Raw genomic sequence first — 24864 nt, forward strand, 5'->3', positions numbered from 1 at the left:
CGAATGTTGGTGCGTTTAATGTTGTCCCAGAGGTCTCTGAGACTGTCCTTAATTCTTTTCATTCTTTTTTCTTTTTTCTTCTCTGCAGTAGTTATTTCCACTATTTTATCTTTCAGGTCACTTATCCATTCTCCTTCTTTAGTTATTCTGCTATTGATTCCTTCTAGAGAATTTTTAATTTCATTTATTGTGTTGTTCATCCTTGTTGTTTATTCTTTAGTTCTTCTAGGTCCTTGTTAAACGTTTCTTGTATTTTCTCCATTCTACTTCCAAGATTTTGGATCATCTTTGCTGTCATTACTCTGAATTCTTTTTCATGTAGACTGCCTATTTCCTCTTCATTTGTTTGGTCTGGTGGGTTCTTACTTTGCTCCTTCATCTGCTGTGTGTTTCTCTGTCTTCTCATTTTGCTTAACTTACTGTGTTTGGGGTCTTCGTTTTGCAGGCTGCAGGTTTGTAGTTCCCGTTGTTTTTGGTGTCTGCTCCCAGTGGCTAAGGTTGGTTCAGTGGGTTGTGTAGGCTTCCTGGTGGAGGGGACTGGTACCTGTGTTCTGGTGGATGAGGCTGGATCTTGTCTTTCTGGTGGGCAGGTCCACGTCTGGTGGTGTGTTTTGGGGTGTCTGTGACCTTATTATGATTTTCGGCAGCCTCTCTGCTAATGGGTGGAGTTGTGTTCCTGTCTTGCTAGTTGTTTGGCATAGTGTGTCCAGCACTGTAGCTTACTGGTCGTTGAGTGGAGCTGGGTCTTAGCGTTGAGATGGAGATCTCTGGGAGAGCTTTTGCCATTTGATATTACGTAGAGCTGGGAGGTCTCTGCTGGACCCATGTCCTGAACTCGGCTCTCCCACCTCAGAGACACAGGCCTGGCACCCGGCCAGAGCACCAAGACCCTGTCAGCCACACGGCTCAGAAGAAAAGGGAGAAAAAAAAGAAATAAAATAAAGTTATTAAAATAAAAAATAATTATTGAAAATAAAAAAAATTAAAAAGTAATTAAAAAAAGAAAAAAAAAGAAGAGAGCAACCAAACCAAAAAACAAATCCACCAATGATAACAAATGCTAAAAACTATACTAAGAAAAAAAACAAAAAACGGACAGACAGAACCCTAGGACAATTGGTAAAAGCAAAGCTATACAGGCAAAATCACACGAAGTCCACTGCCTCAATTTGGGGATGATTCATTGTCTATTTAGGTATTCCACAGATGCAGGGTACATCAAGTTGATTGTGGAGATTTAATCTGCTGCTCCTAAGGCTTCTGGTAGAGATTTCCCTTTCCTTCTTTGTTCACACAGCTCCCGGGGTTCAGCTTTGGATTTGGCCTCTCCTCTCCATGTAGGTTGCCTGAGGGCGTTTGTTCCTGCCCAGACAGGACAGGGTTAAAGTAGCAGCTGATTCCGGGGCTCTGGCTCACCTAGGCCTGGGGGGAGGGAGGAGTACAGAATGCGGTGGTGAGCCTGTGGTGGCGGAGGCTGGCGTGACATTGCACCAGCCTGAGGCGCCCCGTGTGTCCTCCCGGGGAAGTTGTCCCTGCATCACGGGACCCTGGCAGTCGGGGGCTGCACATGCTTCCGGGAGGGGAGGTGTGGATAGTGACCTGTGCTTGCACACAGGCTTCTTGGTGGCTGCACCTGCAGCCTTAGCGTCTCATGCCAGTCTCTGGTGTCCGTACTGATAGCCTCGGCTCGCGCCCGTCTCTGGAGCTCATTTAGGAGGCCCTCTGAATCCCCTCTCCTCACGCACCCGAAACAATGGTCTCTTGCCTCTTGGGCAGCTCCAGACTTTTCCCGGACACCCTCCTGGCTAGCTGTGGCACGCTAGCCCCCTTCAGGCTGTGTTCACGCAGCCAACCCCAGTACTCTCCTTGGGGTCTGACCTCCGAAACCCGAGCCTCAGCTCCCAGCCCCCGCCCGCCCTGGCGAGTGAGCAGACAAGCCTTTCGGGCTGGTGAGTGCTGGTCGGCACCGATCCTCTGTGAGGGAATCTCTCCGCTTTGCCCTCCGCACCCCCGTTGCTGCGCTCTCCTCCGTGGCTCTGAAGCTTTGCCCTGCCACGCCCTGTCTCCGACAGTGAAGGGGCTTCCTAGTGCATGGAAACCTTTCTTCCTTCACAGCTCCCTCCCACTGGTGCGGGTCCCGTCCCTATTCTTTTGTCTCTGTTTTTTCTTTTTCCTTTTGCCCTACCCAGGTACGTGGGGAGTTTCTTGCCTTTTGGGAGGTCTGAGGTCCTCTGCTAGTGTTCAGTAGCTGTTCTGTAGGAGTTGTTCCACACGTAGATGTATTTATGATGTACTTGTGGGGAGGAAGGTGATCTCCATGTGTTACTCTTTCGCCATCTTGAAGGTCTCCCCACTTTTCAGTTTTTTTTGTCATATGTATTACTGTTATGGCCATCTTTATTAATACATTTTCACATTTCTGATTATTTCCCTATGATAGGTTGTTAAAAAATTGAATCTATTCATCAGAGGGGATCAAAGGAATTATAGGAGAGGTTTTCCCATATACATTTATGTATTCTTAAAATGTTTTAACACTTATATTTCTTACTTTGTAATGAGAAAATGTTACAAAAATGACCCTACAAATTACTATATTATCCACCTTATATTTGGAGAGAAAAGCAACATTGCTAGAAGATAGTTTCTGCTTCCTAAGGATGATACATTTGTGCTTATAAAATAAAAGAGATGAATATACTTATTGACACACTGTTTTCTAGAAGGATTGGACCACTTTAGGTGATCAGGCATGTAAGAATGCATGTATCACCTTACCTGTTCATATAATGTTTAAAAATCTTTTGCCTGAAAAGAAACTTTTACCTCTTTCATAGATTAAAAAGTTTTGTCTTACCTTGCTTTCATTTGCAATTCTTTGTTTACATTTTCATGTGTTTATTGTCAATTTGCATATTGTCTGTGATTGGTATATTCCTATTTGTTAATTTCTCTTGGGGACAGTACGGTCTTAGTATTTCATTGACGTTTATGGGCTTTTTCAATAGTGAGGATAAAGTACTTTCACAGTTGTGAATAATTTGTAGTTTTTGTCATTTGCTCATTAGTTTTTGACTTTTGATGTTTATAATTCTAGATTTCTAAGCCGTAAAATGTACTATACTTTTCTTACATTTGTAATTTGTAATTTTTTTGTAATTTCTTACATTTCGTTTTTTGTTTAGAAAGTCCTTCCCTATCTGAATATCATTAAATATGTTATATTTATTCTTTTTATTTTCTAATTAATTTGCATTTTATACCTAGTTCTTTAATCTTCCTGGAACTTATTTTTAATTTTGCGTGGGGAGAACGTATTTATTTTGATGTTTTCCTAATAATTGAAAAGCTTTCTAAATACTGTGATCAGTCTCTTTTCTTTTGGTTTGTGGCATTTCCTTTTTCTTTCTTAAGTGCTTAATTATTGTGAGATTTGTTCCATTGATCTCTTTGTTGATATTCTTTTTCCAGGACTACATTGATTTGATTATAACAGGCTTTCAATTTGTATTAATGGCCGATTGGGTGTTGAAAAAAATGTCCTTCAAATATATGTGTACACACACACACACACATATACATATATATATATATGCTGTTCTTAACTCTTTATTCTTATGTGCTGCCAGACATTCTTACCCCACTCTTATAGGCTGGCTGCCTCAGGTGTCAGCTTAAATGGTACTTCTTCAAAGAGACCTTCCCTAACCATCCTGCCTAAAGTAGGGCAGTCTGTGCCAGTATCAGCACAAATAAATCAGTCAGCCTTTCAGAAGTCATTTCCTTTCACACCAAATCTTCCAGATGCAGTTCTCATGTTCCTCATTATTGGGTGAGCTGTTAAAATGAAGACAACTATTGATCCACCGTCAGCTCCTATTGAATTGCTTAAAACTTCCAGCAATTAAATAGGAGCAAATTCTGTCATTTAAGAGAAGTGACTTACTATTGAAGAGTATAAATTCTAAAGTTGTAGTTAAAAAACTTATACAGTACATTTTTGATTATGTCCTAGATGAAAAAGACAGCCAGTGTCTGGGACAAAAGATCAGCAAGGCTCTGTAAAACCTTTGTCCCATTTTAAAATGAAGTATTAGGACATCTGTGCCATAGAGATTCAAGCTAGTGTCCCTGAGAATTTTCAGCTGCACCAGAGTGGTGATTGCTCAACAGACTAAACTGGAGAGTGTGGGATAATTATCACAAGAGGACCACATACAATGATGACATGGAAAGTGATTAGTTACAAACAATCAATAGCATAAGAAAAGGATATTAAAAGAAAGTTTTTAGAGGTACTGATTTCAATGAGAAAAGGCTGGTGAGATATTTTGATTCTTTATTAATTGGTTTTCTTCATGCAGGGCTTTCAAAAAGAAAACAAGTAATTTGAGCACACTAACCAACTTTATTTTTCATGAAAAAAGAAAGCCCTTTGTGATTTTAATGCTGCTTAACTCTTTTCTTCACCGTTCATGCGGTTATAATCTTAAGCAAACAAACAATAATTTGCTATTATAAGGCTGTGGCGCTTCAATGGCAGTAATGGCACTGAGCCTAGTACAATTTTCAGTAGATAAACAGAGCTAATTGATTTATAACCATTATTCTAATGAAATAATCATAAATAATAAGCTTCATGTTAGGGATTATGTTATCAAGTGTGTTGTTTTGTCCTTATTTCTCACATGTTTTACTTTGGTGAAGAATTACAAGCTGTAAATGGTACAGATGAACCGGTTTTCAGGGCAGAAATAGACACAGATGTAGAGAACAAACGTATGGGCACCAAGGGGGGAAAGTGGCGGGGAGGGTGGGTGGTGGTGGGATGAACTGGGAGATTGGGATTGCCATGTATACACTAATATGTATAAAATAGATAACTAATAAGAACCTGCTGTATAAAAAAATAAATAAAACAAACTTCAAAAATTCAAAAAAAGAAAAAAAAAAAAGAATTACAAGCTGTAATCCAAATGAATTGAAGGGACTATTGAGATGATCCAGTCATTGCTTTTTGAAAAACACTTTAAGCTGCAGACCCCTTTTTCAAATGAATATTATTCAGATATGAAAATAAAACTTATTATTTATTAATTAACTAATTTATTTTTTGGCTGTGTTGGGTCTTCGTTGCTGCGCACAGGCTTTCCCTAGTTGCGGCGAGCGGCGTGGGGCGCAGGCTTCTCATTGCGGTGGCCTCTCTTGTTGTGGAGCCGGGATCTAGAGCGCAGGCTCAGTAGTTGTGGTGCACGGGCTTAGTTGCTCTGCGGCATGTGGGATCTTCCCGGACCAGGGCTCGAACCCGTGTCCCCTGCATTGGCAGGTGGATTCCCAACCACGGTGCCACCAGGCAAGTGCCTAAAACTTATTTTAAGAAGTAAAATGAAAAAGAAGGCAAAGCTGTTCTGATTGAGACAGGACTGGGGAGCCCAGATGCCCCAGTGTGGCCCTGCCAGGCATTCCCTGAAGATGTTCTTTAGAACCCCTAGGGCTTCCCAGGGCTGGGTTCAGTAAGCCACTAACCAAACCTTTTGGTTTTACAAACAGGAGCAACAACAGTAACTGCCATTTATTGATAATTTACAGTGTGATAGGTGTTCTGTCTTACTGCTAATTATTATAATAACCCTGTAGATTCAGTTTCATAATGTTCATAGTATAGATTAATAAATTAAGGCTCAGAGTATTTAGTTAACTTCACTGAAGTCATCCTGATGGAACCAGGAATTGAACCCAGAGCCAGATCTTTCTTGGTCTGTGTTCTCCCCTTAGAGAAAGGGTCCTTATCAGCTTCTTTCAGTTTCTGTGACACTGTTTTCCTGATTTCTACCCACTTCTCTGACTGCTCCTCTTGTCTCCTTTGCCCGCCTCTTACCCTCTGCCTGCCATCTAATGTTGAATCAGTCCTATGACTGTCTCCTCTTGCTGTGTTTTCTTTTCCTAGGGAGGCTCATTCACTACCTTGGCCTCAGTTAACATCTGTGTATCAGAGCTTCCACACTTAACATCTTTATTTAGCTCATATCATTCCTCTAAGCTCCAGACCCACATGCCCAGTTGCTCCCTCAAACCTTTTCTCAGCATCTCAAAAGCACATTACATTCAGCTCAAGATTTCCCCTCAATTCTGGTCCTTCCTTATTTTTTCCCATTTTTGTTTATGGTGCCACCAACTTGTCCATGGTGTTTAAGTCAGAAACTTCAGAATTTTCCTTGATTGCTTCACTCCCTCATTTCCCACCCTGCCAGTCAAATCCTGGTGATCTTTTTTCTCTGAAGTATTTCTGTAAGCCATCCATTTTCCCACCCCACAGCCACTGTCATAGTTTGGTCATGTCGCTGTTGGCTGACATTACTGCAGTGGTCTCCCAATTTTCCCGTCTTTCTCTTTCCCCCTGGTATGCAGCCTCATTGCAGCCAGTCTGAGCTTTTGAAAGTGCCCATGTGATGTTTGAATCCTGGCTCCACCACTCACTAGTTATGTGAGCTTGGCAGGCTGCTAAGTCTTTCCAAACCTTAGTTTCCTCATCTGTAAAATGGTTATATAATTCTTACCTCATGTACTTGTTCTAAGAATTAAATGTGGTAGTATGTGCCCGGCATCACTGTTAGTGATGATGGTAGAGATGATCATACTCTGCTCAAAACTTTTTCAGGGCTTCCTGTTGCCCTTAAAGTCCAAAACTCTTGTCACACTTCCTTGGTGCTCAGTCTCCTTAATCCCTCAAATGTGCTGTGCCCCCTCCTTCTTGAGGGTCTTCACCTAAGTAGTCTTCTCCTCACAGTAGAAGTGTTGTGTCTTTAAATAGTTAATGGAAGTTAACTTATTCTTCAGATCTCACCCAGCCCCCAAATCTTCTCTTATCTTTACTACCTTGGATTTATAGCTTTTATCCCTGTTTGCAGTTATAATTGTGTATTTTTGTTGCTGTTGGGATTAATGACTCTTTTATCCACCGTTATCTGTCTTATCTACCTTTATATGGAGACAGACCATGTTTATTATACCCACCTGCCATGGTATCTCTGTCAGGGAGCTTAATGCCTGCTACTAACTAAAGATCTTTCTTCCGTCAGTGAGGGATTATACTTCAGTATTTTTTTTCTGTTCTCCAATGTTTGGTTAAGTTTATTTTTCAACAGCACTGCCTCCTTTGTGGGCAGAATTGTCTGAAATGGACTCTTTCATGTTAATTACTAGTTCTTGTTCTTGATGGAGAGAACTCCCAAGGTAGCCGGAGCCCTCTCAGAATCTGTCATTCTTCTGGTATTGAAATAGGCTAGGGGTTCGTTTTTCCACCTAGGATAAAGTGCTGTTCTTGTGTTCCTGTCGGTTTTGTGTTTTTGTGGCACTTGTCTATACGTTGGGATTCATATTTTCTTTTGCTTAAGTCTGTATAAGAAATATGACATATTTTAGGTCCACTAACGTCATCAAATGTTCCTTTGTGAACCTCTCATTTAAGTTTTCTTGTTTTTGTTTAGATACCTTGGGTTAAGCAAGTAGCTTTATTTAAAAAGCCAATTTTCCTTATAATATGGGGATCAAAGAATGTGTTCTTAAAAGCTGTCAGAAACAAAGAATTATATAAGCATCTATCCCAATTCATAAGTTTAGTTTAAAAATATTTTAAACATTAGTAATGAATCAGGTATCCCTGTGTTACTTTTTTGTTTCTCAAATACCTAAGAGAAAAAGAAGCCTGCTTATTTATTTATTTTCCAATAAATATGAAAGGGATAGAAAGGAAATTCTTGAAACTGTTGATTATTGTTGCTTTCAGATTTTCAGTGTCCTTATCTCTAAGATCATTTTTATAGGAATCTTTGACATCAAAATTTTGGTACTGAGATTAAAGTAGTTGTATTTTGTGGGGATTCTCAGGGAAAGATGCCATTTTAGGAAGTAGGGTGAGCGGAGAGAAATTAGGATTCTTTCCAATCTTTTCTGTTTCTTCTCTCATTCCTTCTTTCAGAGAGAAAAGATCCTATGGATAGAATTTTTGCTTTTTAAAAAAAATTCTCAAGCCTTACAGCGATACTTGGGCTCTGCTAATTAAAGTAGCTTCATAAGTAATAACTTTCTTTGAAAACACTGTCTTTATTCCTTATGGATGGAATTGAATGCACAATCATTTAGCTTTTCTTTTCTTTTTTTTTTTTAAAGTAACAACCCAATCCATTTCCACCAAAAATTTCCTTCTAGGAAAGTGGTTTTATGATTAATGGAAAGTGTTATATGATTAATGGTTCTGTAGATATGAAAGTTATAGGCTGGATATCTGCTCCCTTTTATCATCTGTGTCATGCATCTTGTTTATAGTAAATTGAAAAAGGTACATTTAAATGACCAGTAAGGTTGAAGACACGCTCTACTACCTGGCAGTTTCATTTCTGTGTGTCTCCTTGAGAGAAACTTTTGCACATGTGCACAAGGAGACAGGTAGATGTACATGTGCTTGTCGTAACAGTGAAAAAAGTGGAAAAATATCTAACTGTTCCTCAAGTAGGTGAGTGGATAAGTTGGTATTTATTCACAAAATGGAATATGAGTACACAGTCCCTTCCTCCAAAATACTTAGGGCACATGTATGTTGGAATTCAGATGTTTTTCAGATTTTGAAAGGTAATCCAGTATATAAACTGTATATTGTGTAATACTCCCATTGGGATCTGGACAATACCCAGTAATCAAACATATTAAATCTGTAGCAAAACTTAGGAATATTCATATTAAATTGGATAAATAAATGGTAAATAGCCTCATAGCAGTTGAGTCAGGTTTTTCCATTAAGCTTGGAGAAAAATTTAGTCTTTTTAAAGCTCTTTGGATTTTAGAATTTTGGATAAGGAATTGTGAAACCTGTATTATACAGTTCATAAAAGTGAATGAGGGCTTCCCTGGTGGCGCAGTGGTTGAGAATCTGCCTGCCAATGCAGGGGACACGGGTTCGAGCCCTGGTCTGGGAAGATCCCACATGCCGCGGAGCAACTGGGCCCGTGAGCCACAACTACTGTGCCTGCGCATCTGGAGCCTGTGCTCCGCAACAAGAGAGGCCGCGATAGTAAGAGGCCCGCGCACCGCAATGAAGAGTGGCCCCCGCTCGCCGCAACTAAAGAAAGCCCTCGCACAGAAACGAAGACCCAACACAGCCATAAATAAATAAATTAATTAATTAATTAAAAAAAAAAGTGAATGAGCTAGAGTTATGTATATCAGTGTGGATAAATCTCAAACACGTTTTTAAAAAATTGAAGTATTGTTGACATATTATATTAGTTTCAATATTTTGCTATTGGGATACATTACAAAATGATCAACACACTGGGTCTGGTTAACATCCATCACCACACATAGTTACAAAGAACTGTTTTTTCTTGGGATGAGAACTTTTAAGATCTACTCTCTTAGCAACTTTGAAATATGTAATACAGTGTTATTAACTATAGTCACCATGCTGTACATTATATTCCCAGGACTTATTTATTTTTATAACTGGAAGTTTGTACCTTTTGACTCCCTTTACCCATTTCACCCACTCCCTGTCCCCCACCCCTGGCAACCACCAATCTGTTCTCTACCTGTGAGCTTGTGGTTCCCCCCCCGACCCTCTGAAATGGTAAGATTTTATTTTATTTTATGGCTGAATAATATCCCATTGTGTATATCTATACACATATGTGTATAGATATACACACCACATTTTCTTTATCCATTCATCCATTGATGGACACTTAGGTTGTTTCTATATCTTGGGTATTATAAATAATGCTGCAGTGAACATGGGGGTGCGGATATCTTTTCGAGTTAGTTATTTTTGTTTTCTTTGGATAAAAACTCAGAAGTGGAATTGCTGGATCTAATGGCAGTTCTATTTTTAATTTTTTGAGGAACCTCCATTACTGTTTCCTATAGTGGCTATACCAGTTTACATTCTCAGACACATTATGTTGAGTAACATGAGCAATTTGCAAAGAGAATCAAGAACAGATGACATCACTTCTGTGAATTTTAAATAAGCAACAGTGAGGGGTGGGGGAGAGAGAGAGAGATATCTGAAACAAATAAGGCAAATTGTTGATGGTGATTTCCATACGTTGTTGTATATTTGAATGAGTCTCTGTAGCCCCGAGCTTCTGCTTTCTTCTCTAACCTTTTTAAGAATGCAGGGTTACAATTGAATTAGGTGATAGAGCATAATACATGTTGGGACTGGAAGTGTTCTTAAAATCAACTAAATTATCCTTTTTTCTTTTAAGTGAAGTCATTCCTACTTGTTAAGAAATTTTCTTGAATATTTATTTACTTTTCCCTTTTCTGACCTATGTCTGTTACTTTTTTCTCTTTTAATATATTTATTTTTTGTTGGAGTATAGTTTACATACAGCAAAATACATGGATCTTCCGTATCATAGTTCCATGAGTTTTGACAAATGCCAGTAGTCGTATAATGCAGTCTTACGAAGATATAGAACATTTCCATCATCCCATAAGGTTCCCTTGAGCTCCTTCCCAATCCGTATTTTCCCTGCCCCGAACACATAGATAGTGTTCTAATTCCTTTCACTTTAGATTAGTTTTGCCTGCTCTAGAACCTCCTATACATGGAACCATATAGTCTGTACTCTGTTGTGTTTGGCTTCTTTTGCTCAGTGTACTATATATTTTTTTTAAAGTTTATTCGTGTTGTTGCACGTATCCATAGTCATCCTAATATTGAGTAGTTTTCATTGCATGGATTCTGCAGAATCAATTTATCCATTCTCCTGTTGATGAGGTTGTTTCCAGTTTTGGCTCTTATGAATAAAGCGGTTGTAAACATTTTTATACAGATGTGTTTGTGGCCATGTTTTTATTTCTCTTGCGGAAATATCTAGGAGTGGAATCGCTGGGTCATAGGGTAAGTGCATGTTTAACTTTCCCCAAAAGTATGCAGTCAGCTGAAGTGAAGTGAAAGATTTTGTGGTCATAGACCTAAGTATTCAAATTGAAAATACAACGCGATGAGTAAATATGGATGTAGGAGATGAATGAAAATAATGGTAACACATGTATTTATTGGAGTTTATGTGATAAAATTGGTGAGAGTCGAGAAAACAAATGTATTTTCCTTTTAAATACCCCGTGAAGATCCCATATGGTTTTATTTCTTCTCAACATGCTGTTAAAACATGAAGCAATCTTTTGTATTGTCTGTTTACTACCTAAATTGATTTTCAAAAAAATTTTATTAATTTTTAAAGATTTCTTTTATCTACTTAACATTTTTACAGAAGCATGTGTAAAAGAGCCTTTGATATGCCTTATTTGATGGTTGCCATGGAAAAATTAAGGGATTGTATACAAAAAAAAATAATATTTATACCTTGGTGTTTTGCTTTTGAAACAATTATGATTTTCTCCATAATAGTTTGACTTTTTATTGTTATTTTATCCCCAGATGCTTCTTTGGTTTTATTTATCAAGATTCTCTTTCTCTCTCTTTTTAATGACACTTTTTAAAGATTTTTTCCTTGTAGAGAAATGCAGTTAAATTTTATATGTTGATCTTATATGCGGCAGGCTTGCTAAACTCTTTTTTTTTTAAATATTTAATTATTTATTTGTTTTATTTTTTGGCTGCGTCAGGTCTTATTTGCTGCACGCGGGATATTCCTTGCGGCACGCAGGATCTTTCATTGCGGTGCGCGGGCTTCAGAGTGCGTGGGCTCTGGTGGGCTCTGCAGTTGTGGCACGTGAGCTGAGTTGCCCCGTGGCATGTGGGATGCAGAACCCACGTCCTCTGCATTAGAAGGTGGATTCTTAACCACTGGACCACCAGGGAAGTCCCTTGCTGGACTCTTAATTATACAGATATTTTGTCTGTAATTTCATCTGAGTTTTCATCCTACAATCTCTGTATAATGACTTTCTTGCTTTCTAATTCTTATACCTTTGGTTTCCTTCTCTTGTCTTAACTGCACTTGGTCTTAGCATCTCTAGAACAAAATACAACAGTGGACTGTTGTAGTCTATCAGTTGCCTAGTATAGATTTGATTTTTACAAGAAAGCCCATTATTAAAGAGGTAAGTCTTGAAAAAAATGTGAGTAATTTGGTTGGTTTATTCTGGTTAGCTGATGTTCTTTGTATATGTTCTATGCTATTTTCTCCCCAAGACAGAATTATTTATGTAAATAATTTTGATGGGCTTCATTTCAGTTTAACACAGTTTAGTGATAGTGTGTGTGAAAGCATCTTAAACAATGGCAGTGTACAGGAGTGCTTTTCTGTAAGATCGTAAGGTCATGATCTCTTTGTACTCTCCCTCAATATCAGTCTTCCTTGCCTCTTCTCTTTCTCTGGAGGAAAAGGGGGGGAAAAAAAGGATAAAGGAATTCTATAGCTTCTGGAAAGCTTTGGGCACACAGTGACTTCAGTGTTGACATTAGCTCTGTGGGACACAGACATTAGCCCGTTAGCTTTATGCCATGCCCTGCAGCTGAATGTCAGCAGGGACCACCCCCCCTCCCCACCTCACAGCCAAGCTGCTGCCTCCGGTGTGTCTTTATTCAGCTGAATCCACTCCCAGTTGTAGCATTGCCAGGGTTAGCTCTTAACATGTTCACAGCTGATTGGTATCACTTAACTCTTCTTTCTTTACCCTTCTTTCTTCACCCTTCTTCTTGATTTATATACTAGTATTTCAGGGACTAAATCTGGGAATTTTGTTAACCTCATTGACGTCTGTTGCAGGTGCTTGAAACTTTTGGGCTGTAGAGCATGAAGAAAGAAGTGAGGTTGATACTTAAAATGCTGCTAGACTGAACAGTACCTTTATGGTCCCTTGTATTTAATTCTGCCTTTGCTTTGTTAGTACTGAGCATTCTCAAGTTAAACACTATGGAAATGGTTACTATAGGATCCCTCTGCTGGTTGATTTTACTTTTAAGGTTAAAAAAAATTTTCATTTTGATGTTATTTTTTAATGGAATGACGTCTTCAATCCTGACATTGCTTAGGATGATATTTTTACTACTGTAATATCTGGTTTGGGATATTATCTTTTCTTCTTTCTGTACTTTTCTTCCTCCACCCATTCCTTCCTCTCTATTTCTGCCTTTTGTTCAGTTTGAGAGTCAGACAGGCTTTCTAGAGGAGGTAATGCCTGATCTAAGGATGAAAGGACAGGTAGGATTTAGCTGGGAGTGAAAGTGAGGGAACGGGTAGAGGATATTCTTTATTTATATTTATTTTATTTATTTATTTAACATCTTTATTGGAGTGTAATTGCTTTACAATGGTGTGTTAGTTTTCTGCTTTATAACGAAGTGAATCAGTTATACATATACATATACTCTTTAAGTAGAGGTTAAGGGGTAAGTAAATGGTATGGGAGTTTGGGTAACTGAAAGCTATTTGGAATTTCTAGAACTTGTACTAAAATCAGTTTATTGTCACTTGAGTTGTTGTCTTGATGAGCACACAATAATAGAATGTATTATGACCTCGGGACTTCCCCATTTTGATAGTATTTTTGTTTATTCTTTAATTTCTCCTCTGGGTTATGCTGGCATAAAGGCAGATGTTCTTTTTTCTCTCCTGGATTCAGTAGCAGAGAGTAGCTGCTAGGAATCTGGAATAATTGCTTGTTCATTTTCTTGACTCTGACATCTTTTTTAGAGGAGAATAAGCTCAAAGTAGCATTCATTTAAACAATTTAATCTATCCATTTGAATTCTGGTATGGTTGTTTCTCGCATTGTAGTATGTCTCTTGCTGGTGTTTATTTAGATCAGTCTGAGAACTTGGTTTTGGTTTAACATTTGAGAGTTTACAGTGTGCTTTGCTGCACAGAAAATAAATCCTTGTCAGCAACTGAAAGAATCAACGGAAAGAATACTAGACTAATGATCAGACGAAATGAACTACCTAGAGGCTCTTGCTTTGTCTCAGTCTTGGAGGTTCAGACTCATTAAAAAACTTTGAGTTTCTTCTAAAATGATAGAAATTAGAATACTTTCTTTTCCTATTAAAGATTCATGAATCCAAATCATAGTGATCTTACAGAATCTGAACTTCATTCGAGTATGTTGCATATATAATAAGTGCTTTTATGTGTCCCATTTCTCGTTCTTGAATAGTCTTAATTTAAAATTTATAATAAGGTATAGTGCTGGTGTGTGAGTGTGTATATATAGCTATTAAGTTTTACCACTTTGTAAGCTCTGTTTTTGGATAAGAACTCTATCCTACACTTTTGGTGTATGTTGTATATAGTATTAAAAGTATAAAAGATTCTTGTTGACAGTTAATTATTTGAAAATGCTTCTCTTCACTTCAGATCAAACACAAATAAATCCAGAGTGTATAATTAACATTTTTTTAAACATTAGGATTGCATTTAGTATTTTGGCCAGTTTGTATTTGAGATAGAATTTTTTGTGTGTTAGCTGGTAAGGAACTAATTGTTACAGAATAAGAGTAATTCTCTCTGTTATAGGGGAAAGATATAATTTTCCAGGGACTTGATTTGCATCTACTATCCAGTAGCCATTTACTTTCAAAATAATGCGTGAAAATTTGTTTTTGTCAATCTTTCATCAAAAATTTATTGAGCACTTACTATACCAAACACTGTGCCGTGCCCTAGAGTAACAAGATGAAAGTCCCAAGTTCTAGAAAGTTTTTCTTGAAGACAGATACAAAGAAATAAATTGCAGATTGGGCTGGTAAGTGCTCTTCTTAGGGACACATACGGTACAGCACAGATCAGAACATCACAGAGCCTGAGGATCGACTTGGGTGATGTCAGTAAGAATTACTATAAACTCTTTTGCATCTTGCATTGATAAAGTTTCCTCAATGTATGTATTTACATGTTTCAGAAAAGAAATCGTTCTTAATTTAACATAATAGGATGCAGTACTGGTATTTTTTCTAATGGTTATCTTGACAAATAGTGCATTGAACTCTCTGGGATACAGTATAATGTTTGTGATGATGACCGTTTTCATGTATCCATAATATTCTTTTTCTGTAACTAAAAATAGCTCTAGACTCCTTGGTTCTGTCATTTTAGAAATCAGGATAAACTGGATCAAAGCGTTCTCTTGTTCAGAGAAACTAATGGAAGTTTTGCCTCAGAAGAGCTTCTGATATTTGTCTAAAATATATGAAGCATTGTTGTGATGTTTTGTTGTTTTTGAGATGTATTTTTCTAAAAAATGATCATAAACCCTATCAGAGATTTAAGAATTTTCATTACTATTGTTCACAACATCCTACCATTTCATTGAGATACAGCTTGGTGTAATTTTAGTACAATCCTTGGACTAAATTTTAAGCAGTTATTTTTCCAGTCTTCCAGCTCAAGCTGAGTGTTAGAGTGAGCAGAAGTAGACTAGTGAGTGTTGGTGTACAATTTGGAATGTGAGAAGTGTGAGATCATTTTGGAGAGTGTCATGAGCAGAATTCCCAAATAGAAATTTTCCTAATATCTGACAACTGAGATTGTCCTGCTAAATTCAGCATGTGTTTTTGGTCAGTCATGGTAAATGTCTGTGATATGTGCAGATATGCTCCCTTTATCTTCAGTATGAATGTGCTAGAGAAAGAGCAGCCTGGCTTATTGCCTGCTGCTTCTTTCTTCTCCCAGGGGAGTTGGCAGGAATTTTAGTAAAGTGAATCTAGCTTGAATGTAGCCTAAAGAAGGGGTGCTGATTCCCATTTCAATGGAGAAAATTGCTGTGTAGCCTTCTCGGCTACCAGTCAGAGCATCATTTTAATTCTGTATTCCAGTACAATGGGTGCAAGCAGAGCTGAAGAAGCAGGGCACATTAGTCGTTGTATTTTATTTCTTCACCAAAACAGTGCTTGCCATACTAGTATAATCACAAGTGCTAAAGTGTATGTGAGACTGTTAGCTGTCATCAACGTCTGTTTCTCCTGATTTGAATGAATTTGGTGATGAGTGTCCAGAAAAGGAGGGACAGTTGTACCTAGAAATCAGTTTCATTGTTGAATTTTTTTTTTTTTAATTAATTAATTTATTTATTTATTTTTGGCTGTGTTGGGTCTTCGTTTCTGTGCGAGGGCTTTCTCTAGTTGCGGCGAGCGGGGGCCACTCTTCATCGCGGTGCGCGGGCCTCTCACTATCGCGGCGTCTCTTGTTGCGGAGCACAGGCTCCAGACGAGCAGGCTCAGTAATTGTGGCCCACGGGCCCAGCTGCTCCGTGGCATGCGGGATCCTCCCAGACCAGGGCTCGAACCCGTGTCCCCTGCATTGGCAGGCAGATTCTCAACCACTGCGCCACCAGGGAAGCTCTCATTGTTGAATTTAACTTCTGATATTTCCCTGTGGGGTAAACTTGCTCAGAATATATTTGGATTTTTTGACTTCCAAAGGTAAAGAATGAAACTGGAGGTTGATTATAGGCTTCAGAGAATTAGCAATTTGACACATCTTTTTATTAAGGATTTTGAACTCCAGCAACTGTTGAGAATCTTTACAGCATGATGCGGGTAGTTAAATTTATTTAAAGAATCATATTCATGAATTCAAATACCTGATAATTTTATTGTAAATTTATTTTTCGTAAGAAAAAGCCAGTGCTTTTCGAGAGTTTGAAGACTGCCATAATTGAAAGTTCACTACTTGCTAAGCATAATACCAAAACCAGAAACTGTAAAAGAAGAGGTTCTTATCTTTGCACTAAAAAAATTCTGTATTTAAGTTGCTATAAACTATGTTAAAAGAAAAATGACAGATTTGGAAATATATTTGTAACATGCACAGCAGGCAAAAGGTTGTTTTCCAAATATAAAAAGATCTTAAAGTGGATTAGGAGAAAGGTTAAATGTCCCCAAAACAAAATGAGCAAAGAACAAGAACAGATGAGTCACAAAGGAAGGAATACAAAGCGCCTGTAGATATGTGAATAGATATTCAGTCTTACTTGTAATCAAAGGAAAACCCAAAAAAGAAAGAGAAGAAAGAAAATACCCAGTTGTCAAAGGTATAGGAAAGTGCTCAGACATCGTTTGGTGGAAGTTTAAATCTGTACAGACCCTTTTAGAGATCATTTGTTGTGTGTATTAAAATCATAACTGCATACCCTCTGATCCAGGAATTCCACCTTTCAGAATTTATCTCCAGGAAAAATTTGGATAAATGTGCAGAGATACACATGTGAAGGTGCCTGTTATAATAGTGGAAAATGAGAACCAAACTAAATATTTATCAATAGTTATAAGTAAATTATTTAATATCAACACTTTGGAATTCTATGGCAGGTATATTTTTTCCCCAGTGTTTAAAATCGTTGTAAAATACAGCTTACATTCACCATGTTAAATTTACCATCTTAACCAATTTTCAGGTGTACAGTTCATAAGGTACATTCATACTGTTGTGCAGTTGTCCACCATCCATCTCCACAACTCTTCATCCTGTAAGACTGAATCTCTGCACCCATCAAACAGTTACTCCCTGTCTCCCGTCTCCCGTCTCCCCAGCCCCTGGCAACCACTCTTGTGCTTCCTGTCTCTGTGAGGTAGACTGCTCTAGGGACCTCATGTAAGTGGACTCATGTAATATTTGTCTTTTGTGACGGGCTCATTTCATTTGGCATGGTGTCCATCCATGTGGCAGCGTGTGGCAGCATTTCCTTCCTTTTTGAGGCTGAAAAATATCATTAGGCATTTTTTTTAATTTAATTTTTGGGTGGGTAGTACATACATTTAGTTCAAATTCAAGAGGAGGGTTAGGAGGAGAGAAAGATGGGAAGTGGCTGGGAAGTGACTGCAGATGTATATGGGTTTTCTCTTAAGGGGTGATGGCAGTGTTCTAGAATTAGATAGTAGTGATCAATGTATAACTTTTAATATGCTGAAAACTGCTGACTTACACACTTTAAACCGGTGAACTTTATGGTATGTGTGAATTATGTCTCAATAAAGCTATTATTAAAAAATTTTCAATGTCAGTTACACTTCAGTTAAAAAAATTTTTATGCGGAATAGAATAAAGTTTCCTTACATGTTGTCTCCCAGTGATTCCAGTTCGTTCCTCCCTTCTTCCCTTCTTGCCTTCCTCCGTTCCCCCAAATAACCATTAATTATTTCTTGTGTAACATTACAGAAGTATTTTTATTTCTTATGATATTTTTTATTTATAGTAAATAGTAAATATTTATTGTTCCCTCCCTTTTAACCAAAGTGGTAGCAAATTGAACACAGCCAAGCAGGCATCTCTGAAGTCTTTTCTCTTATTTTTAAAGGTAAAAATGCCCCTTTTTATTGATTACTTGCTTACTGTAGGGGATTTAGATAGTACAAAAAAGTATGAAGAAAAATGTAAAATCTACCCATACCCAGACACTGGTAATTGTTTGCATCCTTTTAGACTTTTCTCTGCATGTTCATACTTTTTAAAAATTAGAATCGCGATCATCCTATACTTGCTATTATATATCTGCTTTTTTACTCTTAATATGTTGTAACTGTAGTTTTTATCAGTAACTATAAATCTACATTTTAAAAAATTGATGCATAGTATTAAACTGGGTGGACATTTCTCCTTTACTTAACTCATCACCTATTAATATCCATTTAGGTTGTTTCTAATTTTGTCGCTGGTGTAAACAACAGTGAGCGTCTTTGTACACTTGCCAGATCGTTTCCTTGAGATATTTACTGCTGTTTTGCAGTTTGCCAAAAATTTTAAACAATGTACGTTTTAACATATATGCCACAAAGATTTCAATGATATTATTAGCTCTGCGAAAAAATGGTGCAGGCATTTATATCCTCACTTTAAATATGAGGAATCTGAAACCCAGAAAGATGGCAATGTGTTCCAAATTAGGTTGCTCTTTAGTGTGAGAGCTGGAACTAAAACTCCTGTCTTCTGATTGTGGGTTAGTTTCCTTCCACTGTGGCACACTGCCAGACCTTGAATACCTTGAATACAAAGGGTGATTTTCTATTGTTGCTTCTTCATTTCTAAAAACATGATTCTTGATGTAACTTCCTTTTAGGTTCTTTGTATAATGTTCTAGAATTTATCCATTCAGATTAAAGGTTCATATACCTTCGTTAGGGATACAGGCTAAAGATAATACCCTCTGAAACATTTTACTAGCTTATCTGCACTAACATTTTCATTTAATTACTCAAATTACTCACTTATATTGTTATCTTTTTCTGTATAAATAGCTCACACAGCCTCAGTTTTTTTGGGTTTTGTTTTTTGTTTTTAAAGCTTCAAGTTATCTAATTACTTTTGGGTACTAGCTTCAGTGGGCTGCGAGAATTGCTTTAATTCGAATGCCAGCTCTATTACTTACTGTGTGATCTTGGGGTGAGTTATTTAAGTCTCTGTATGCCTGGTGTCATCATCAATAAAATTCAAATAATAGTAGGGGTGAGATGTGACAGGGTGAAAGAGTGTCATGGACATATATACACTACCAAATGTAAAATAGATAGCTGGTGGGAAGCAGCCACATAGCACAGGGAGATCAGCTCGGTGCTATGTGACTGCCTGGGGGGGTGGGATGGGGAGGGTGGGAGGGAGGGAGATGCGGGAGGGAGGAGATATGGGAACTTGTGTATATGTGTAGCTGATTCACTTTGTTATAAAGCAGAAACTAACACACCATTGTGAAGCAATTATACTTCAATAAAGATGTTTAAAAAAAAAAGAAATGGAAAAAAAAATAGTACATGTGTTATAGTGAGGATTAAATAAATTAACACATAAGGAGTGCTAAGCACATTCTGGCATGCACTCATATGTTTATTATTTAATGTGCTAACTTAATTGTAAAGCACTTAAAAGTCATTTTGTATTTTGACATCCTTTGTGTTTTTTGGTGAAATTTTTTGTATGATGTGTCCGTATTCCTATAGGTTTCCCCTGCCTTTCCTCACTCCTCACCTTCAATTCCGTGTAATACCTTCTGTTAATCTTGAACAGTGTCTTTATTTAGTCAAGCAAAGTGAGGAGCTGCCAGACTTACCTTGTTTCCTGTTGGTAATAAACACAAATTAAATTACTGACATTTTACAGATTATCTCAATCAGTTTTAAAGACAGTGTAAAACAGAATAATGTGAATCCTCATTTGCTAAATGCAGGGTTCTGAGAGCTGTGGTAGCTGCTTTCTCATTGCCCGTAGTCTGCTTTGTTTCTGCTACTTGAGGAGGAAAGCTCATTTGGGTTTTCTTTTTTGTCTTTATACCAGCACATGCAAATGACAGTCCAGGCTCTCCAGGATGAATTGCGGATCCAGAGGGACCTAAACCAGCTGTTTCAACAGGATAGTAACAGTAGGACTGGTGAGCCTTGCGTGGCAGAGCTGACGGAGGAGAACTTTCAGAGGCTGCACACTGAGCATGAGCTGCAGGCCAAGGAGCTGTTCCTCCTTCGAAAGACTCTGGAGGAGATGGAGCTGCGGATTGAGACTCAGAAGCAAACCCTGAACGCTCGGGACGAATCCATCAAGAAGCTTCTGGAGATGTTGCAGAGCAAGGAGCTTTCTGCTAAGGCTACTGAGGAGGACCATGAGAGAACAAGGAGACTGGCAGAGGCAGAGATGCATGTCCACCACCTCGAAAGCCTTTTGGAGCAGAAGGAAAAAGAGAACGCTCTGTTGAGAGAGGTGAGTGGCCACTTTCTCAGTTGTTATGACTGTCTTTTTTTCCTGATTAGTCAGCATTTTGACCTAGATAAATTTATATGCTCTCCTGAGCTAGTGCAAGGGAATTTCTTCTTTCTTACCTAAGTTCTGCACTGATTTCTGTTCTGATTTGCTGTCTTGTATGAGATGACATTGGTTGGCATGTATACTGGTTTAATACCTTTCTGGGGTTTTTTTTCCCCCTCCTGATTTCTGTAGACTCATTTTGTTGCTAGAGGGGCACAGAATTTTCTTGATATGTTCCTCATCTATTGATTTGTTCATAGAGACACACACAACAAAACCAGAATTAAAGTAGCTAACTACTGCTCAATTTTAAAATATTAATAATTGAAAGTAAGCGATTCCCTCAGTTTCGGTGTGCTTATAAAGTCCTAGGCAGCAGTAATGGATGTTTGCCCTGTGGTTTCCATGGAAACTGTTGCCTTGCTGTAAAAGATAGGTGATAAAAATTATATGCTGCCCTGGAGGCACAGCTAGAGGGAATGATACAGAGGTATGCTGTCACTTATTTTTAGAGAGGAAACTGAGACTTTAGCTGACCACTGTGTCTACTGATAATTTTTCACTTTTCTATGTAATGCTTCATTTTAAGAAAGCTTAAGTGAAGAATTCATCTTACATTGAATTTAAAAAAAATGACAGCTCTACTTCTCTATATGAGGTCAGAGTCCTCAGATAATTTTCACATTTGGATAGGGGGAAAAAAAATCTCAGAACTATTTTAGTGCCAGTCTGAATAATCCCTTTTTAAATGAAGGGTGAGAAAGGCGGTTAAAAGCAGCAAAACAGCGACTTCCCCTGATGATGGCGACGGTCTGTATCTGCTCTCTGCAATATGGTAGCCACTGGCTGCATGTGACTGTTGAGCAGTTGAAATGTGGTTAGTGTGACTGAGGAACTGAAATTTAAATTTCATTTAAATATAACTAATTTAAAATTAAATTCAATTAATCAAATTTAAATTTAAGTATCTCTGTGTAGGTAGTGGCTACTGTATTAGGTAGTGCAGCGATGCATAATGCATGATGCGGGTAATGTTACCCGCTTTTCTTAATAATTTGTCTTGAACATCTTTCTTTGTCAGTACATGTAGAGTTTTGTAATTTCAGTTGAATTTATAATGTTCTGTTGCATTTATTTATACTTCTTACTGTTGAAAATTTAGACTACTGTTAATTTTTCATTATTATAAAACTGTGCTGCACAGAATATCCCTAACCATATATCCCTGTACATTAATTTTTTTCTTTAGCATAAATTTCCAGAAATGAATTTGCTCAGGGTGTGTATGTTTTCAAAACTCTGAATATCAGTCTTGTCTCCCAGAGTGATTGGACCAGTTTATCCTCCCAGAAGCATATACTGTATTTTTACGGTTAATCTGCAGCTATGTGCATTACAATCTTCAAATTACTGGACTGTATTGTTTTAGAAAATTTTCTATCAACTGCTGTGTTGTAGGCACCATCCTGAGTTTCTTTCAGTTTACTTAAAGAGTTTATATTTTAATGAGGTAACCTGGAGCCTGGCCATAGAATATTGTAAGAGAAGGTGTAATCATCTCAAATAGCATGCAGCATGAAAACCCTACCAGCATCGTGATGAACTTTGAATGTTACGTTTTTACTCCTTCTGTTCTGAATATTTCAACCTGTGCCCATTTATTTTTGAGTTTTGGAGTTAATAAATAGTGAATAGTTAAGGATATGAAAAGCCACAGTGTTATTCTGGCAGAGAACAACCAGCAATATGGTGAATTTGAACAAGTAGTAGGAAAAAACATGAATTTAAGACTAATTTTGAAGTAACAAGCTCTACAAATATTAAGTCCCACTTCTGAACATATTGTGGAAAGAAATATAGGCCTTGTTAGTTGTATCAATACACAGTTCCAGTTGCCATTAGTAATGTAGCATCATCTTACAGGAAACACAGTCCTATGGATTAAGATTATTTAAGAGCAAGTAGAAGTGATTGCTTCAGGAACACATGTTTAGAATGCTGGTTCTCCTTTCTTTTTCTCCTACTTGCCTTCAAGACTTAGCTCAAATTTCAGTTCTTCTGTGAAGTCTTCCTTGTGCAGCTCTATACATATATGTAGATGAGCCAGTAATATTATAGTATACTTCCATGTGTGTTTCTTCATTGTTCACTTAATTTTTTGCACCAAGGATGTGTATATATATATATATGAAATTTTATCTTGTCAGTGTCTTAACAAATGCACAGTGGGTACTCAAGAAATGTTGGTTGAATAAGTTGAAATGTAGGGAAAGAAGTTTAAGCCTGGAGCTTACAGAAAGAAGGATAGCTTTTCCAATTCTTTTTTCTCCAGTGTGACCACTGAATACTAAAACCTAACGAAGGTTAGAAAACAAACTAAAACCCCAAACCAGTTTTGCTTATGAGTTTAGGTATAGAAGTTATAAATAAGATATTGGCAGATAAAATCAGCATTATGATAAAAGGATAATATTCTGACCAAAAGGAGTTTCTTCTAGGAATCCAGAATGGCTCAATATGTCATTCACAGTTATAATTTGTAGTGGGGGAAAGGAAAAGATAACCTCGTAGTGTTTGATAGCTATCTCAAAGACATTAGATAAAATGTTAGACACTTTGAAAACTAAACCAAATGAACTAAAAATAAGAATGGAATGATACCTTTATAGCATGATTTAAATAAAACAATTCAGTAAATGTGTATTATAAACATATTTTAAACTAGTAGCCAGAATTGCGCTTACTCTGACATATACTAAGACGCATCCATTAAAGTTAGGGAGAGGCAAAGATACTGTTCATCAGTATTTACATTATTCTGGAAGTGTTAGGCAGTGCTGTTAGATAAGGAAAATGGAATAAATAATATCAGTAACGGTAATGGAAAGGATAGGGCTAAATTTTCATTACAATGTAGATGGGAACATTAATATAAAGATGCTGCTTTCCCCCAACTCTGTGAATTTAGTGTAATCCCAATAGGAATATTCTTGACACGTGCCCAAATGATGTTGCAGTTTCTTTGCAAGAAGAACAGTGCGGGAACACTTGTTTAAGCAGCTCATGATATATGTGTTTCAAACCCAGTGATATTAAAATCTGTGGTACTGGCACAGTAATAGATAGCTAGATTGATGAGACAGAATAGAACCCAGAAATAATATAGTTTTAAGCATATGATACATGTTTGGGAATAATCGCCATCTATTTGGAAAACAGTACATAGTTACATCAAATTAAGTTCTAGATGAAATAAAGAGCTACTTGTTAAAAAAATAACAACACTAGAAGAGAATGTAAGAGAAAGGTTTTAATACAATCTTGAGACAGGAAAGAATCTTTTATTGCCATAGCAAGAGGCTTAAACCATTAAATTTGTGTATGTTAGAAAATACAGGTAACAGAAGCTAAAATGGTAATTTGGAGTAAAGCTTTGTAACATGTGGCTTGACTGTTTTGTTTCCAGAGTGACAAGGTGCTAGAGGCACTCGGCACAGCCTTTCTTTGCTCATTACTCAACAAACATCCATTGAGCTTCTAGAATGTATGTGACCCTGGGATACACGCTGGGTATACATTTTTCATGTCAGAACACATGGTCTGTGCCCTCCTAGAACTTAAAAATCTGGTGAGAGACAATAAACATAATTATGAGAGGAAATAAATTAGTTGAGTCTAATTATGTTGGGAGAGGGGATAAACAGGGTAAGTAAGCATCTTTGAGGAGGTGCCCTTTAAGGGAGATCTGAAGAAAGTTGAAACAGTCTTGCTGAGCATTTGGGTAAAATCATTTCATGAAGAAGGTTAACAGTTTCAAAGGCCGGATGAGAAGTTTTCAGGAGACAGCAAGGAGACTAGAGGACAAAAGCATATTGTCTAAGGGGAAAACAGGCATGAGATGAGAGGTTGAAGAGGTAGCCAGGGCCAGAGTCATTCATTGCATTCATCAGATATTTATTGGACACTAACCCATGTGCAGAGCACAAGGAAATATAGTAGCAGTGAACAAAACAAAAATCCATGCCCTCTAGGAGACAAAGCACTTGGCTTCAGGATCCCTGCAGGTAATGCAACAATTTTATTCAAAGTGCAAGAGAAAACTGCACCAATGTTTAATCAAGGGAGTGACCTAGTTTAGCTTTTAAAATCTACTCTGGCTGTGTTGAGAATAAAT

General features: G+C 37.6%; 1 protein-coding gene across 14 annotated transcripts in view; it reads left to right on the forward strand.

The window, feature by feature from the left end:
* Window positions 1–24864, forward strand: part of LOC309623755 (ELKS/Rab6-interacting/CAST family member 1-like) — a 128963-nt gene that overhangs the window by 7141 nt on the left and 96958 nt on the right. For 13 of the 14 annotated variants that reach the window (XM_082380925.1, XM_082380927.1, XM_082380912.1 and 10 more), the window contains exon 3: window positions 20229–20645. In XM_082380925.1, the coding sequence (XP_082237051.1) occupies window positions 20232–20645 (414 nt within the window). In that variant the 5' untranslated portion in view covers window positions 20229–20231. Of the gene's footprint in view, window positions 1–17497; window positions 17559–20228; window positions 20646–24864 lie in introns of all 14 variants that reach the window. The other variant, XM_082380923.1, reaches the window with a different exon arrangement.

Source organism: Balaenoptera borealis, assembly GCF_965194805.1.
Source record: "Balaenoptera borealis genome assembly, chromosome: 2".
Taxonomy (NCBI): domain Eukaryota; kingdom Metazoa; phylum Chordata; class Mammalia; order Artiodactyla; family Balaenopteridae; genus Balaenoptera; species Balaenoptera borealis.